General features: G+C 32.1%; 2 protein-coding genes across 5 annotated transcripts; one reads left to right on the top strand and one right to left on the bottom strand.

The window, feature by feature from the left end:
* Positions 1-6,439: 6,439 nt before the first annotated feature.
* LOC129305383 (S-adenosylmethionine carrier 1, chloroplastic/mitochondrial-like) lies at positions 6,440-14,184 on the bottom strand. Of its 4 annotated transcripts, none has more exons than XM_054945427.1 (12): positions 14,058-14,184; positions 13,394-13,500; positions 12,236-12,318; positions 11,612-11,688; positions 10,851-10,941; positions 9,038-9,091; positions 8,857-8,952; positions 8,462-8,551; positions 8,165-8,216; positions 7,505-7,566; positions 7,325-7,405; positions 6,440-6,740 (listed from the first exon to the last, which is right to left on the bottom strand). In XM_054945427.1, exons 2-12 carry the CDS (start codon positions 13,491-13,493, stop codon positions 6,600-6,602), a joined length of 927 nt encoding a protein of 308 aa, XP_054801402.1. In that variant the 5' UTR covers positions 13,494-13,500; positions 14,058-14,184; the 3' UTR covers positions 6,440-6,599. The 4 variants fall into 4 exon arrangements, with proteins under 4 accessions (XP_054801402.1, XP_054801409.1, XP_054801416.1 ...); XM_054945434.1 differs by having other exon boundaries at positions 14,054-14,174; XM_054945441.1 differs by lacking the exon at positions 14,058-14,184 and adding an exon at positions 13,678-13,811.
* A 933-nt stretch (positions 14,185-15,117) lies between these two features.
* On the top strand, positions 15,118-15,579 carry LOC129315420 (protein DOWN-REGULATED IN DIF1 11-like). The gene has a single exon (XM_054959115.1). It carries the CDS (start codon positions 15,118-15,120, stop codon positions 15,577-15,579), a length of 462 nt encoding a protein of 153 aa, XP_054815090.1.
* Positions 15,580-18,225: the final 2,646 nt, after the last annotated feature.

Here is an 18,225-nt window from a genome sequence, read left to right as displayed (position 1 = left end):
AGAAAGGTAATAGGGTGTTCAGTCGCATATATCTTTGCTTCAATGCATCCAAGGTATGACTTTTGTATCATAAATATGTTTATTTTTATTGTTGGTCTAGAGTAATTGATCTTGATCATAATTATGTGTAGTATGTGTTAGGTTAGATGGAAAGCTAGAGATAGGCCATTTATAAGCTTAGATGGGACTTTTTTAAAAGGAAATGCTAAAGCAATTTTGCTTACTAATGTGACCTAGATGCAAATGACTCTCTATTCCATATTGCTTTTGGCTTAACTTGCGAGGAGAATATTAAAAATTGGAGATGGTTCTTGCAATCACTATAAAAGTCACTTGAGCTTGGAGATAGATTAATTATAACTCCAATGTCTGACATGTAAAAGGTAAACTGATTCAATTTATGTAAAACTGATTTAATTTCTATATGATTGATATGATTGTGATTTTGGTTGATGGGTGATTGAATTTAATTTTTCTAGGGACTTCATGTGGCTATTAATGAAGTTTTACCCCAAGCAGAGCATTGATTATGTGCCAAATGTATATGCCAATTAGAGTAAATGGTGGATTGGAGAAGAACTCAAATATGGGATAATCTTAAAACTATTGGAAGATTAAGGAAGCTAAGGAGGGAACAAAGGCTTTAGCATCTTACCCTCCTCAAACATGCGTAAAGGATTACTTTATTGATAGATGCAAAAGTTTGGTAGTAGATGATAATACTAGTGAAAGTTTGAATACATGGATAGACAAATTTAGATACTTACCTATTATTAGGAAGTGGATGGGATAAAATTGAAGATGATGACCAAGTGGGATAGAAGTAACAAAGTAGTTACAAGGTTCAATTCCAAGGCCATTGAGTTATTCGAGTCAAATATGATCTATGGGATTTAAGGTCTTCTTTAATGGGGATGAGGGTTATGAGTTGAATAAAGGTTAGGACAAGCATATAGTTTACCTTCATGCTAAATTATGCACATGTCGAGCATGGGATTTAATTTAATCCCATGCCAACATGTAATATGTGCCATATACTATGCTAAGATAGACCTGCCACTTAAATTTCAGCTTACTACTATAGGGCCACATATAATGCAAGCTATAGGACTGAGTTGCAACCTATTAAGAGAAAGCAATTCTAGAATACTAAGACGTACATGCTTATAGCACCCCCTCTAATGGAGAAAATGCCTGGAAGACCCAAGAAAATAGGTAAAGAATTGAAGAAGCCTCAAGAACAAGAAAAAAGAGGATTGCAATCCAATGAGCTAAAACCAACATCACAAAAGGTTGTGCTTCATCTAACTTCCCATGACTTGTTCCAGAAAAACTAAGCAAGAAAGGAGAAGCATGAAAATGTAGTACATGTCACAAATTTGGGCACAACTAGAGCACTTGAAAGAAGGTTTTATTGTATTAATACTAATACTCTTTTAAATGGTTTCTTGATCAACATGATGTAGCATTAACTACTTTGTTTGTAATTGTAGGTACCTCCATTAATAAGGAAAACTAAAACAAAAGGTTGAAAGAAGGCTAACATAACCATTTGATTAATCCACATCCTTTTGTACCTAGTAAGTTAACTGCTCATACAAGTAATGAAGTTCAAACTAAACAAAGCTAAGTGACTCCACATACAAACACACTCCCACATGTAAACATATACCCCCTGTGACTGCTCCACCTCTATCTAGACAAGTCAAGACTCCACCATAAGGGTTTTTTCATATACTTAGAGGACTGAGGTGGTTTTAGTGTCAGAGTGAATTTAAAGACTAGATGAACAATATATATTTTCAACATTTTTTTGTTTGAGTAAAATGCATTGACCTCCCTTCTAGTTTACTTTAATTATAGATATATACCTCCTTTCTATTCTAAAAAACTATACAAATCTCTCATAGAATCAATAATCACAAAACACAAACCTCCCTTCTACTTTAAAGATTTCATTTCCATATACCAAAACCATTAATTGACTGTTGAGTCACATTTATCGGACCAACATACCCTTCTTTAAACATGAATGTTACCTAAAAATCATTTAAAATACCAAAATAATATTTCAAATACACATGAAAAAAAATTGATGAAATAGGTATTTAATATAATAAGAGATAAATTAGTTAATATAATTCTTTTTTTTGTAAATTGTACCAATATCAAACAATATTTTTAAATTATTTATTTAAATATTGTCATAATTAATTATTCAAAGTTCGTTAAATTTGGAGAGAGAAAAAGTACTATTCAATTATGATGACAAATTAGTAATTGTAAATTTTGCAATATAATTAAAAGGGAAAAAATAAATATTTCAAAATATTTAACAAAACATTTCTAATAGTGTTAAAAATTGGACTAAAGTGCATCTTTTGAAAAAAAAAAAGGAGGTCCCTATAATTTTAGAAAAAGAGAAGGGATGTTATTGTATTTTATTTGCTCCCTTTTATTTGGTAGTTTTTTTACTTCCATGTTTGTCATTTGGTATTCGTGATTACTGTGATCTTGTGGTTCATTTGTGTAGCCTAGTCTTGGTTTTGAGGTTATGATTGAAGAGGAGGCTAAAAAAAAAATATAGAGAGAGAGCAAGATGCAAACCTTGAAATTAGATTTCCCATCCCAAATGAAAAGGAGCTTAAGAAGCAGAAAACTCATACAATCTCTACTACAAGGACCTCGAGGACAATACCTTTCAATGGAGATAGAGTCAATGTGAAACAACCTTCAAACCTTCCTTTCAAAGCACCTAGACTCAAGTGGGTTGGACATAATAGTGTCACAAGATCACACCTTGAGTCACTCAAATAAAAGAGGATTAAGTTGGAAAAATTGAAGATAAGGAGGGGAGAAATATAGATTAGGTCATTTGGGTCTCTTGTATTTAAGTCTATCACTTGGTTCTATGGTTGTATATTAATGACTTGTTATTAAACTTAGTTATGGCCATTTTACTTGGTTTTGGTTACTTGTGTTTTGTATTTGATATGGGGCCAATTATGGTTATTTTAGCCATTTTTGAAATGGTTGTCACTTGAAAAGCTTATTACGTAATTTGTACTTTTGTGTTGGTTGTAGCAAGCTCAAACAATTTATTTTTCAATAAGTATTTAATGCAAGAATATGTTTATTATATGTATATTGTAGTGTACAAATTGAAGATGATGAATTATTTATGTTGGAACCTTATTCATTTAATGTGTATATTGTATTGTGTTGGAATTGAGGATGCCGTGGAAGAATTAAAATTTTCAAAATTTTCAATTTTGATCACAGATCTGACAACATCATTTAAGATGGAGTAGATAGAATTTTACATTTACACTTACAATCTTAAGAATCTTTCCATTTAGATCTAAGAAACTAGATTTCCATGGCTAGTTTCATCTATTAGTATCCACACGAATAGCTTTCTTACTTGAACAATATGCTAATGCTTCAAACTTCTAACGTTCGTTGAAGAAGTCATGATCTCCTTCGTTTCTCCTTCTTTTCTCGTACGATGTCTCTCTCTTTTCTCTTGGGATGAGGGTGACTCTCTACTTTTCAATTAGCATTTTTTAAAAAACCCTAGCCTCTATCTTATATAGAGGTTGGTTATCTAATTTCTAAGGAGATATTTGAATTTAACAAGGATTAATTTTGAAAATTTGATTTCTTCATTAATCCTTATCATTTTCAAAATTAGATTTAATAGGTTGGTTTAAATTTGGATATATCCAATAGATTAATTTAAATTATTTTATTTAATTCATTTAAGAGCCAACCAAAAAGAATTTAATTCATTTCCATAAATTAAATTTAAGATATCATATCTTATAAGATTTTTTTCTAACTTGATTTTATCTCATAAACTCAAATTTCAAAACTTATATGGTATCTTTCTATATCATAATAATTATTAAATTTATCATATCTTATAAAAATAAATTTAATTCTAGTACAATATAATATTATATTATAATATACATATATATATATATGTATGTATGTATGTATATGTATATATATGCGTACATGTATATATATATATATATATATACATATTTCACATATATGTACTCCATTCGTTCAAAAATGTAACATATTTTTTGAAGGGTTGGATGTTTAAAAAAGTAAGACATTTTTACTCTTTTAAGGTGTAATCATTACCTTTTTTTACAAAAATGTCCTTATTAAATGAGTCACTTTATTATTATTTAAGGGTGAAATACCCTATTAAATAGAGATAAATATGAAAAAATAAAGTTAGTTTAAAAATAAGTGATTACTTTATTAGGGATGAGATTCAATTAAAAATATTATATTTTTTTACTAGAGGAAGTATATAAATATATATATATATATATATATTATATAATATTAAATTTGAATTTTATATGATATATACATATAAGTATTTATCTCATACACACACACACACAAATATAAAATCAATTCACCCTAAATTAAAATATTGTATTCCTTTAATCTAGACAAAAATTAGATTAAATGAATATTATAGCTTCAGTTGGGTCATTCTTGTATGTGCTCCTGTAGGATCATATGAAGTTAGTAGTGGGCCAATATCATCATTAGTTCATAAGTTGCAAGTGACCTTTAGCAAGATGTTACAACTACCCAAATCATATAAGGATCAATGATTCAATAAAACCTATAATACAACTATATCACATCATTTTTGTCACATGATATTTTGGTCAAGTATGAGGCATAAAAACGTCATCCTCCTTTATGTGATCATTACTTTCCCAATCCCTAAGTAGATTAATTATAGAAATGGAAGCCTTTTTCCATTGTAACATGGCCATGCATTTCTTACTCTCACTTATTGAGGGGCCCAGTAACATCTCTACTAATATGACGGATAAATTTTATCTCGACCATTCGTATTCCTTTACATGAAATCCACAAAACTCGATCATAGCTTTTATGATCACATAATTAAAGGTGACTTTTGATTAAGTCAAAGTTTGGCAACCCTCATGTAAGAATTCATGATGAAGTCAAGTCAAAGGATTTAGTGATACAATTATAGATGCAATAAGCTTATGACTTGATCCCTGCAGCTTTTTCATGGCAATTCAGTCCAACATCTTGTACTCTTACAAGTGCCTAAATTTTGATTCATATCTCCATACATGAACTAAAATCATACCAGTCTTACTTCATCTTTGTTTTCACAAACATGATCGACCAAGGATATATAGGATAATCATTGCGATTTATCCTAAAATACAATTACCATAGTGAATATGCAAATAATATGATAATAAAGGAAAATTTCATTATAAATTACAATGTTCATAATAAAATGATTGGCATATGGCACAATTTCCAACATATTGTATAGATTCAATTAAGACAAAATGATAAACAAGCATTCAAAATTTCATTCATTGCTTCCCATACATAAATGGGGGTTCAAAATTTCAAATATATCAACTATTGTTACACAATTTTTACACACACCACTCGTGTCATTTTACAAAATGCAAAGAGTATCCATCAGCACACCAATGCTAGGATTGCAAACTTCAACTTCCTTCTCTCATTGATCAATTTTATCTCGCTCCTCGCCCTTTTTGCCTTCAACTTCTTCCACTCGTGGATGCCATCAAACTCAACTATTAAACCACCCACCTCTATTCTTCCTCTCAATATTGCCTTCTCTTTTTCTAACCTGTCAAGATGACCTAATAATTCAATGATGACAACCTTTGACCTTTGCCCAAGATTACTATTGTGCCATTAGAAGAAGCCACAACCCCCTCTCTGTCACAAGAATAAACTCAATAAACTCATGGCAAAGTCTAGTTGATGTGCAATCTTTCATATTAAAATCGAACAACTCAAATGCATTTACACATACCTAGTGATAGTTGAGACACCTATAGAACCTTTAACCCAAATTACCCTCAGTCCACGTTGTCCACCTTGTGGCCATCATACCGCAGTGACACAACCTTCACTCACCTTTGCATTCGACGTTGCCCCCTCTTTGCTTCAACAATGTCATCCTCCTTCAACTGTTTCCTAACAAGGATGAAGAAGAATCTACCGTCAAGTTTGCTTGAAAAGCCATAGCAGTGATCTCTTCATGCCGTCCATCTCATCCAAGTCGTCCTCCTCTTTCTTAGTGAGTTGATGAATTCATTTGGTATCCATAAGTTAGGTTGGCGGGAGAATTTATTAAAAAGAATTAATGTTGCATTTGCCAACACCTTCCACCTCAACTATTAATAGCCACCTATCACAGAAAATGGGGCCCACAAGAATTGGTGTAATGCAAGTTTGTCATGATTTAACAGCAAGATAATGAATGCTCCGAATTGATTACTTAAGGGGGCAAAAATGTTATATGAGATATTTTAGAGTACTGAGTATTCTTTGAAAAAAATATCAAGAGCAAAAATAAATATTTACCCAATAATTAATTATATGGAAAAGCATGTTATTATTACATCCAAACTTCTATTTCTGCACTCTCTTTAAAAATGAAATCATAAGAATCAAGGTCAAGGAAATTAATGAATTTCCTAAATGAAAGAAAAGCATGGATGCTACAAAACTCGTGAGTTTAGAGCATCAGCTCATCTTGGGGCTACAGAAGATATTGGCCTCTTGGCCTCATCTTGCTGGTGCCTTTGAGCAAGAATTTGCTTTGTCTTCTCAAGAACACCAAAGAAAATTGAACCTCCAATGCCTATCCACAAAATTCTAGGCCCCATGCCCTGTAAGGTTAAAAAAAAGAGAATGAAAAAGAAAAACAAAAACAAAAACAAAACAATAAGGAAGGTGAAACAGTATTCCTTTCATCTCAAATTATAAGACAATTTGAAACAAGATAATACAAACAAATAAAACTCAATAATGATACTTTACAAATTTACTTTTTTCAAAACAACAATATAAACTTTCAAAAATGCAATTCATTTAATATAACTTTAAATCTATATGCTTAATCATTATACTACAATTATTTCAATTCTCGCTCCATTTGAAGGATACTATTAAAAAAACATCATTAATAAAGTCTTATTTTTGTCAAATTGTCATATATTTTGAGACAACGAAATATGTCCAAATTTGTCTTATAATTTGGGATAAAAGGAATATTATTGATAAGTTGTTCTATAAAATGCAAGAGCATTTTTGGTTTCATATCAGAAACCACCAAAATCATGATTTTAATTAATAATTTCTATAACACGAAACCAAACACGCACCAATTGTGTAAATAAACCATTTCGAATTTGATTATGGGAAAAAGAATTGGATTAATGTTAACACTGAATAGTATGAAATGGTCATATACCTTGAAAAGAGCTTGAGTTCCTTCTTCTTTGATTATGGTTCTCACACAATCACTAATGCCTTTGTAATGGCTTTGTGATCCCTGATGAGAGGCACAACAAATGTTAAGTAACAAACCAAACCACAACCACTGATCAAACATGTTTCATGGGGAGTGAAAGGGAAGGCAGATTGTCAGAACCTGAACCATCAATCTGGTTTTTACAACATCCAGAGGAGTTGTAACTGCTCCAGTTACAGCACCTGCAAGTTGTCAAGTTAATCATTACCATTTTCAACCAAGACAGTGAAGACTGAACGAGTTATTGAAGTGGTCAAGGTAATAGTTTAAAGGTCAGCAGTCCCACCAAGGTCAGACCAATCATAATTATAATAATATAATATAATTAAAATATATAGAAATATTTATATTTGACTATAATTTCTAGCACTATTGTACAGATTCATAGAATGGAATGTCGTTTTGCCACATTAATAAACCAAAACTGCAGCATATCAATCTGTACATTTTGAAAATTTCATAGCCATATGATAGACCAAATTTCAATGAAATTACACGATCAGTTTAACATAACTTTCAGCCCCAAAAATATGAATGTATTATTTCTCTTTTAAAAAAAAAATATCAAAATGTCATTTTAGGCTTTGGACTTAGAAGGGGCAATATTTGGGTTGATCCTGGATTGATTGATGGATAAGACTGACCAAGTGACCGATTTAGCCAGTTGACCCAGGTTTCCAACATGAAATCAAACACCCATTAAATTAAGAGAAGGCAATATACTTTCAAGTTTCAACCGGGGAGGAAAAAAAAACAAAAAAAGTCATGGACATGAAGTACCAGCAAAAGCACCAAGCATAGCATTCTCTGGATCATTCAGATCTCTTTTGGCCTGCAGAGAGTGCAAAACCAAATATTAACAATTCCCACTTTCTACAATCTTAATTTTCCATAATATCCTACAAAATGATGCCAAAAAATCCCATAAGTATTGTAAATTGAATGGCAGCATTGCAATGAACATAATTATGTTAGTTTTGTGGAATATCCCGTTACATGAACCAAAAGTTTCATTTAAAGTAAATTCAAACCCAATCAAAATATCCTTAAACCTAGAGGCCACATCTATGTTATTACCGCTAACTTATATCCTATCCGAAGCTGCTCATATATGCAAAATTGTATGGCATCAAATGGCAAATCTCGCAATAGGAAGGATCCATATCCCTGCAATATCAGGAAAATAATACGTAAGCCAAGGAAAACAAAACAAGAGCAAGGTTTGCATACGGTCCTCCTATACCTAATAATTAAATAGCTCATCATAGTCCAGCATACATCAACGTATTCATACACACTCTGACATAAACCAACCTAAAAGTTTTCTTCCCCCTTCCACAATGGGGATATGAACTAAAGAAAATCTTCTAGGAAAAGATGTTACAGCTGCAATAATCTGCTTCGTCAGTTGTAATACATGTAATTAAATGGCCATTCCCGCAACATGCAAGTCGCAACTGGGTATTACATACCGCATAGAGACCTTTGAAACCCTCCTTGGCAACAATGAGACGGACAGCAGCAGAAGCTGAAGTAAACTGTCCAGTTTGCATTCTTTGCTTAACAACCTATAAGCATTGGAATCAAATGATTCAATTCCAAGCTCCAGAAAGTTCGAAAAAATATGACAGTGTAAGAGAAAAGGCTAATTACCTCAGTTGGAACACGAACAAGAGAAGAAGCCAAACCACCAATGGCACCTGCAGCCTATATTAGGCTTAGGACTATTAAAATAACCACACACACTCATACATCAATGCGTGCATTCAAGATATTTTATATGTAACACGGTAATGAAACAAACCAATTATTAAGAATTTAAGAAAGCCTTATGACAGAAAATATGGGAGACATTACTTTAGAAGGAAGTAGTTTTTAAGTTATTTTGGTTGTAATTTTTCTTCTTCTAAAAGAAACCTTGGCTAGTAGCTTATGATTATTGCATTTTGCTTTTGCTTTCCTTCATGAAGAAAACTAGGGTTGTAGCTTATTATTATCTTCTAGGCTAGGAGCTTATTATTACGTTTGCAATTGGGCTGGAAACTTTGCTCTATAAATTGGGCACTAGCATCATGTGAAGGCACACTTTGATGAATAGATGAATGAATGAATATCATGAGTAAAGTTCTGACAGCTCTCTCTCTCTCTCTCTCTATGTTTCAGTTCCTCACTAATCTCTCCTGTTTGAATCTGTGCAAGTGTGTATGAGTGTCTGTGGCATCACCTTATGTCATTAAGAATCCAGTAGTGCACTCAAGATAAAGGGTACAAGGGTCATTCAATACAGTCTTAATGTTAACATCAATCCCAACTAAGGTCTCAATATTATGAACAAAAGAACTCATTCATTTTAACAGAAAATAAATATAATTAAAAAATGTGAGGCGTAGCTAACATGTCAAGTTAAAAAAACTCCACATTGTCATCTGTTTGTTCGTCAGCAACGGTTTCTTGTGAACTAAAATGTATATGAAAAACCCATTCTTTGTTTTCTCAAAACAGACAAATTGTGATTTGGCACAATGCGGTCAAAATTCATCGCTGGTTATTCTTAAAAGCAAAAGCCACAATTTTATGTTTGGGGAGTTATTTCCTTCTGTATGTTTATCTGCCTGCTTTTTCTGATAACTTTAGATTAATTAATACTGCTTGTCACAACTATAATTTAAGTTTATAATGTTATACAAAGCCATTGGCTTCATTTAAACTGCAGAAGTCAGTTGCTTCAGCAAAACATTAAATTAAATTGAAACGAATTTCTGATGAACTTTTAATAAAATGACTATACATGCTTGTTTGATACTTTTCAGGTTTCTTGCAGTTCATATTATATCAACGAATGTTCACTAGCACTTTCACCTTCACAGGTGAAACTTGCAGTCACCCATGCTTTGTTTATCCTAGGATTTATCTCAGCTCATTAAAAGGTAATAAACAAAATTGAAGTGATTAGGCCTGTTTGATTTCTATTCTCATTTTTTGTTTTTAAAAACTGTTTTGCAATACAGTTTGTAAAATTGTTTTCCAAAACAAAACAACAGGAAAAATAAGTTTGGTTGTGTTAATTTAAAAACAATTTTAGAATTAAAAAATCAGTCAGTATTGATGGCTACCAGCAATTAATGATGATGATTTATGATAATTATTGATCAAGATAATTGTAACTTTTAATAATCAAATGTTATGTATTTTTTAAATAAGAAAAATAAAATGAAAACAACTTTAAGATGTTTCTATTTTTTCTTTTCGAAAATTGGAAATAATTATATTCAAAAACACTCCTCCAAACAAGTTTTTTAATTTTTGTTGTTTTTAAAAGCAGAAAACTATTTTTGAAAATAGAAACCAAACAGGCCCTAAATATGTTATTCTGACATAAGTAACTATCATGCACGCTGCAAGCTAAATATTACTGCTTCAATAATAACAAGATTGCCAGATCCTTTTCCACATGGAAACAACTTACAAAATGAGCAACAGCGCTGAGATTTTCAGGCAGGGAATCTAGCAGTTTCAATTTTGTGGGTTCATATACACCAACAAAAATTGCAGAAGCTCTGTAAAGAATGGGAGGAAAGTGGTCAATCAGGCGTAAGCACCACACAATTCAATCAATTAGGGCCCACTACTATTGCCAAAGATTATGAAATTTAAACAGACTGACACGATTTTCTCACAAGAGTCAAATAAGGGTAGAAAAGGTTCAGTTTGCAGAATGAGTGTTTGCACACACTCACATTAAAATATAAATATTTACATTTATATTGTACATTATGATGCCACAACCTATTACCTATAGTAGACAATGATTATATTAAAAACAATCAAATCCTGGATTCTCAAGCATCTTAGGAAAGTTTAATATTCAGAAATAAATATCGTTGATAGCCTCTGTGCCATTTGCCAATTTTTATACAACTTTCAAATATAGTGTAAAAACCATCTTTGCAGAAAGCATAAGAATATCCCAACTGATGAGTAGAAAAAAATGCTAGTGGATGATTTGAGGACAAATGAAGATTCTTTGTCAACTCCTAAAAGGTAAAAGCAGAAGCTTAAAATAAATAGAATGAATTCATTACATGTAAGCTATGATCAATTATTATCTAGGTGGTACTGAATGATTTTAAATGAAATGCAGATAGAAAGGATCAACGCTAAAAATAATGCCATAAAAATTGCATAGGAGATGGCATATAAGGAATCTTGAAGTAAAGGCCTACTCACGGTAAGACACCAGCAAGATTTCCAGCCAATCCAGAATATAGACCCTTCAAAATGATTTTCCCTCCACCACGGGCAGCCTGTTATCAGAAGAAAAGTAAAATAAGTGAAACAAAATTGTTAACTATACATATTTGAAGAGCAAACCGAAACTTGAAAATAGACTACATCAAAGGATCAATGACAGCCAGGGGACAGCAAAGGAGATAAACAGCAAAAGGAAGGGATTGAAAGCATTAAAAACACTACTTCTTTATGCAAAAGGAAGGGACTGTTAATCAGGCCTTTACATTCCAGGAAAAAAGTAATAAAAATTGGGAAAAGATGGTCCATTAGATCACAAAGAGTTTGCAGACAAATTCTCAAACGTCATCCATAAGGATGCTATGAACCAGATGTTGTTTGAGAAGTAGTTAATGGCATTCACAGAATTCAAGTTATGATATGAAACATGTTATGACGGCCATACTGTAATGGACATGACAAAAGTAGTGTTATGCCACAGCATTTTAAGACCAACAACCACTCCTGGTACTCTATGGATAACAATCCAAAAGTGTAAACTCATGCAAGTTATGAAGAGATAAAGTGTAAATAAAAAATCTAGACTTCATGAACTTAATGCACCTGAAGTCGAGTTTTTATAGTATCAATTGGATACAAGGCTGTTTCTACAACAACACCAGCAGCACCTCCAGCAATGCACCCATCTGCAAATTTCATTAGCAGACCATGAAGAACATCATTATATTTAAAGAGATAGATAAAAAAAAATGTAATATTAGACTAATTTCAATTGTTGCACCAGAACCCAGAGCAAGGAAGGTTACTGTGATCATTGACAAAACTAAACTCACACGATACGCAAATATTTAATATGGTAATTTAAACTCTCGGGGTAGCATACTTTCTACTTTAATACCAATAAGCCAGTTATTGGTGCATTTCAAACTTAAATAAAAGAGTTGGATTGTCATGGGATAAAAAAAAATTATTCGCTCAACAACAACAATGAAAATGGAACTGTAACTTTGAGCATTGAAAATAATCCCCATCTACACCTTAATAGAACCTCTCCAAGGAAACACAAGAAACAGATTTATTGGATAAGATTTCCATGCAAATACACACACAAATTCCACTGATCACAGTTTTCAACATTTAACATAAGGATACCAATATCCCAGAGTGATAGAGCACAATGGTGTCTTACAATCCATGTAGCCGACCCCACCTAGTAGGATAAAGGCTTGTTGTTGTTGTTGTTGTTGTTGTTGTATACCAATATCCCAGAGATCACTTGCAGTACATCTACATTGCATTGCATCTCATTTGATGCCTTAATAAAATTAAGGATCAAACTTTATACATCTAAATGTCATTGACTTCAAGCATCCTGCTTAACCTTTAGTTGTCTTGTGTACTTTCAACGCCCTCATTTCTTACATGAGATTCTACTGAAATCTGTTCCCCCCCCCCCCCCCCATCAAAGGAGAAAAAAAAAAAAAAGCCTGACTGCTTCTTCACCTTAACAGCACTTGATGTAATATTATAAAAAATTGATACAGTCAAGCAGCTCTAAGTTATGTATAATACAATAAGAAGACAGCACAGAACTAGTCAACGGAGATCAAACACAGACCCACCAGCCTCCTTCGGCTTTGTGGTCCACTTATATGAATCCGATCCAAGCCCCCCATACCCAGAATGTATCAAGGCCAATCCTACTACTTTGTATCCATGAACTGGATCTACACAAATTTAAATTGCAATGTCAATACTTACCACGTACAGTACGTAAAAGGTCAAATGGCTTTCTCTCTCCTTCCCTGATCGACATAAACAATTTATTTGTTTCCTTTTGAGATGCCGACATCTTGGACATAATGCATCTGTATAGGAGAGTGATTTGTTCACAATAAGCAATGGAAAATAGCAAATATGAATGGTACAATCAAATCAATGAGCAAGTTAATCATAAGCATGAGATTCATTCCACGCAATACCACTGTACAACTCCTTCCAGTTATACTCATAGAAAGACAAGACTCAGGGATTGCAAAACCAACCATGAAGAAGCCTTGGGCAACAATTGTACAAAATCGCATTTCCATCGCTGGAACATTTAGTCAATAAACAATAATTGACTTCAATTTGAGCTTTGAGAAGACGCACAAGTCAATTTGAGCCAATAATAGCCACAATTAATCATAACCCATCTACATTATCAAAACAGAGGACAATTCACACTTATCGTAACTGGAAAGCCATACAGCAAAAATACCAATAGCAAAAATAAATAAATAAATAAATAAACAAACATGACGATCAGCTGAGCACAGAAAATGCCGTTCCCAATGACAAAGAATCAATCAAGGAATTTACGAGTTCATTGTCAATGCAAAAAAATCACAGCTTAATCAAAAAGGGATATCAGACAATTACAAACCAAATTCTTGTGGCCGGTGAGTGAACGTGACTGTGACTCAACAGTTTCAACTTTCAACTAATTCTTCGTCGGTGAATTCAGAGAGAACCCAGACAAAGGGTTTATGCTGGGTTTGTCTGAAATTTTGTGATATCAGTGTCACGCTGCGTATATTGGATAAATAAAGGGATCCAAGTGACCAGCCCAAAAGCAACAAGACCAGGCTTGCATTTTGGGCTTCCACCGGATTCCATTTTAATCATTTACTATATAAAATTAAAGATAAAAAAAATCAATAAAAGACCACATTAACAATATAATTAAAAATCAAGACTACAAATTCTTAAATTACATTGTAGGATAAAGTGATAAAATTAAAAATAAATTAAAATATATTTTTAATTCTCTAACTTTATATACGATTTTGATTTGACCATTTAATTTTAATATCATTAATTTTAAATGATTATTTTTCATATCAATCATTGTTATTTTAAAAATAAATAAAATTTATATATTAAAATTTAATAATATTTTATTAATATTTAAAAATTTGATGTAAAAATTTTTTAAAACAAAACTAATAATATTAAAATTAAAGAACTAAAAAGATACTTTATAAAATGAAAAGATTAAAATAAAATGTTGTATAAAGTAAAAAGATTAAATTTAATTTATGATCAATAAGAAATGATTAAAATATCTTTCATTAAATAAAAAAAATTAGTTTATGATCCTAAAATATACTTTTCTTTGTGTGTGTGTGTGTGTAGAGAGAGAGAGAGGACCCTTTCGTTTTAGTCAACATCTAAAACGACTCAATCAAATTCAAATTAAACCGACGCTCTACAGACCCAAAAAAACACCTAAAGTAAAATCAAAGGACTAAATTGATGAAACCAAATAAAATTTAAGACGGAAAATAAAACTGACAAAACAAACTTAACAAGCATTGTAACTCAAGCCCAGTACATAAAAAGAAAAAACTCATAACTTCTCTTTCAAACCTGTAACCCCAGAGCCACCTACGTATTTATAAAGAAACTTCTTCCTCCTCAGCACGTAATTAAAACCCAACAAAATGGGAAAGCACAGTACTCATAATCAAGTTCTGGGTTCTCTACTTGTGACGATCTGCATCATTTTGCTATCTTCTTCTTCATGTGCAGTGAGAAAAACCCTAGCTGCTGCTGATTCTCCGGCCGAGGGACCGGCGGAGAGGAAGAGATCTTGGAAAGGCCACGAGCTACCGCCGGAACCCTACAAGGGATACTACGATTGGCTGGGCAAGTGCGGCGAGAAGCTGACGGACAAGTGTGGTCAACAGGTGGTGGATTTCTTGTTCTATAAGAGGACGCTTGTGAGCTATGTTTGCTGTGACAAGCTTGTAAAGATGGGGAAGAAGTGTCACAGAGAGCTGGCTAAGACGCTGGCTCGATCCCAGGACTTTAAGAATCATAAGGCTCAGATCCTGAGGAGGAGCAAGAAAGCCTGGGAACAGTGTTCTTTCATTGAGAAGTGCGTCGCCAAGGTGGAAGAATAGAAAGAGGGAGAGAGGGATGTTTTGAAGCTTGAAGATCGATGAATAATATCAAGATGATGAAACTTTTAGGCTCAAAGTTCAACTGATCAGTTACTGATAATTGGTTCCTTAGATCTACTTTTTTCTGATTTGGTCTATTAAGTTTGTTTTGGTTATCAATTTAGTGATTATTGTTTAAGAGGTAGGTAACACTATTAAAATTTACTTCCATGGATAATGAAATATTAAACCTAGACCTTTGTTATAAAAAGGGAGACACATGCACTCAGACATGCACACAAGCATGTCAATATTGGATTTGAACTCAGGATCTCTTCCAACAGAAGGAGGTGGCGTTACCCACAAGACACAAACTCAAATTTTTAAAAATTAAAGTAACAAAACATGATATGAGAGACTAAATTGATAAAAAAATTAAATTAATTTAAAAGTTAATTTATTTTTATTTAACTATATATACTTGCCAGTGGTTAACACACTTTACATATTAAATTAATTTGATATTCAATTCATGTTTTAAATCTTAAAAGACTAAGATGGTAATTGAAAAAAAATATAAAATAAATTTGAGAAACTAAAAGTTTTCAAGATCCATATATATAGAGAATATTCGCTCAATGGCCATGAAAAATAGAATTTCCATAAATTACGAATGAGCTTTTCAAATATTTTAAAATATGGTCTATTCACAAAATTAGTTAGAGGTGATTTTCCCTTTTTATCAACAGAACAAATATATAAAACATGTAACAATAACTTCCTCATAAAATGGGCTAAGAATATATCTTGTGTAATTAAATGATTTTAACATTTACTTAAATTCTTTAACCTTCAGTTAGCTGAATCGATTCCCTACACCCACAACCATCTTATTTCTCCCCTTTTCACAATCATTCATTTCCTTTATTTCCTTAGGAGAATTACTGTCAAATGTTTCTCAATAGCTTGATCTAATACTTGTAGGATTGATCATTTGACTCTGGTTTATGGAAGTTGAACAATAGGCTAGAATCTATCATCTATCATTCACCATCTTCACATTTATCGATAATATCTTTACCTAATAGTTGTTCATTTGTTCATAATCTATGATTTGTTATCATTGATTATGAAACTTTGTTTGCATTATTACTAGAAAACACATGTTATTCTCTCATTGTTCATGATTTTTTTTTATTTTATTAGTTTAGATACTTGATTTTCTATGATAAGCTAAGAGTTCAAAATTTTTTATAAATTGTGTTTGATCTATTTTGGACAAATGATTATGTGTTGTGTTACTAATATGCAATATTACATCATTGATATACGATTGCATATTAATAATAAACAAATTTATGTTTAATTGTCTGGTTATGTGGATCTGCGATATACTATTGTATATCACTAATATATAAGTCATATCAACAAAAACTTACCGATACTATTTTATCATATAAATATGGAGGATGCTTAATTCGTCATTTCTTATGATAAAAAATGGGATTTAAACAACTGTTATGTTGATGGTTCATATATTGAAGTACTTATGGAAGAATTTTGCTTCACACATTCACTAATGATAAAGCTTGTTGTGTAATGTCCTCCTTAATATTACCAAGACAATATTCTAACACGCTGTTGTGATAATATGAGTTAATTAAAATTCTAAATAAAAGTTATCACAACTCAAGGATTTAAAAATAAATAGTTAAAAATGTTTAGGATCCCAAGAAAATTCTTTTTGAAAAGTTGTTTGAGCTTAAATTATGATTTAAAATAAATCAAATAAAATAATGAAAGTATGAGAAGCAAATAGCACTTGAAAATAAGTAGAAGAAAGCTAAAATTTCCCTAGAAACTAGCTCATCCACTATGACACAGGCCACACTTACTGCAATGGATGGCATAGAGGGACAAGTTCCTCAGCACGCATTGCGTTGCACCACGACATAAACCTACTATCATGATAGTAGACTGCTATCATCACAGCAGTTTGAACTTTTAGAGTGTATCGTTTCATCATCCGAAATCCAATTTGAGCGGTTTAAATGTACACACAAAGCTCTTCGAGCCCTCTAACTAATGGCACCAATTTCATACTCAAATAATCATTCATTAAAAAGATGGATATTGAACCGAAAATGGTCCGTTTTCACCTCAAAACACATTCTCCAATTCACACCATCAAATGCTATTAGATCTAAAAAAATTTTGACCAACTCAAATGAACCACACACAACATACATGGCCAATTATGTCACACAAATAACCATTCATACTTAAAATGACTACCAAACTCCCAAATTTTAACAATACAAAAGGGTGGATAAAATTCAATATAAATCTCATTTTGGTCATTCCAACACATAGTTAATATAATAAATCACTTGTACAAGTATTTTGGCCATTCACACTCACTTATCCACAAGCACCATAATTTTAGGTTGAGATACGCACACATCACATAGAGTTTCATACAAGTGATAGCAAAATAATGAAATGATCCTAAGTTGGCATTATATTCAATATATTTGTTACAAAAATCAAAGACAAGGAAGAAGAACTCTTCACTCTTTGGTCACCCCTTCCTTCCTCTTACCTCTACTGGAGTCCTCACCTATAAAATATAACCACAGGATGACATAAACATTTTAGTAATAGAAT

The sequence above is a fragment of the Prosopis cineraria genome, unplaced genomic scaffold, assembly GCF_029017545.1.
Source record: "Prosopis cineraria cultivar Desert tree isolate PC_DT_omini unplaced genomic scaffold, ASM2901754v1 PC1, whole genome shotgun sequence".
Lineage (NCBI taxonomy): Eukaryota > Viridiplantae > Streptophyta > Magnoliopsida > Fabales > Fabaceae > Prosopis > Prosopis cineraria.
Note: the sequence above shows the minus strand (reverse complement) of the source record. Positions and strands in the feature narration are given on the sequence as shown.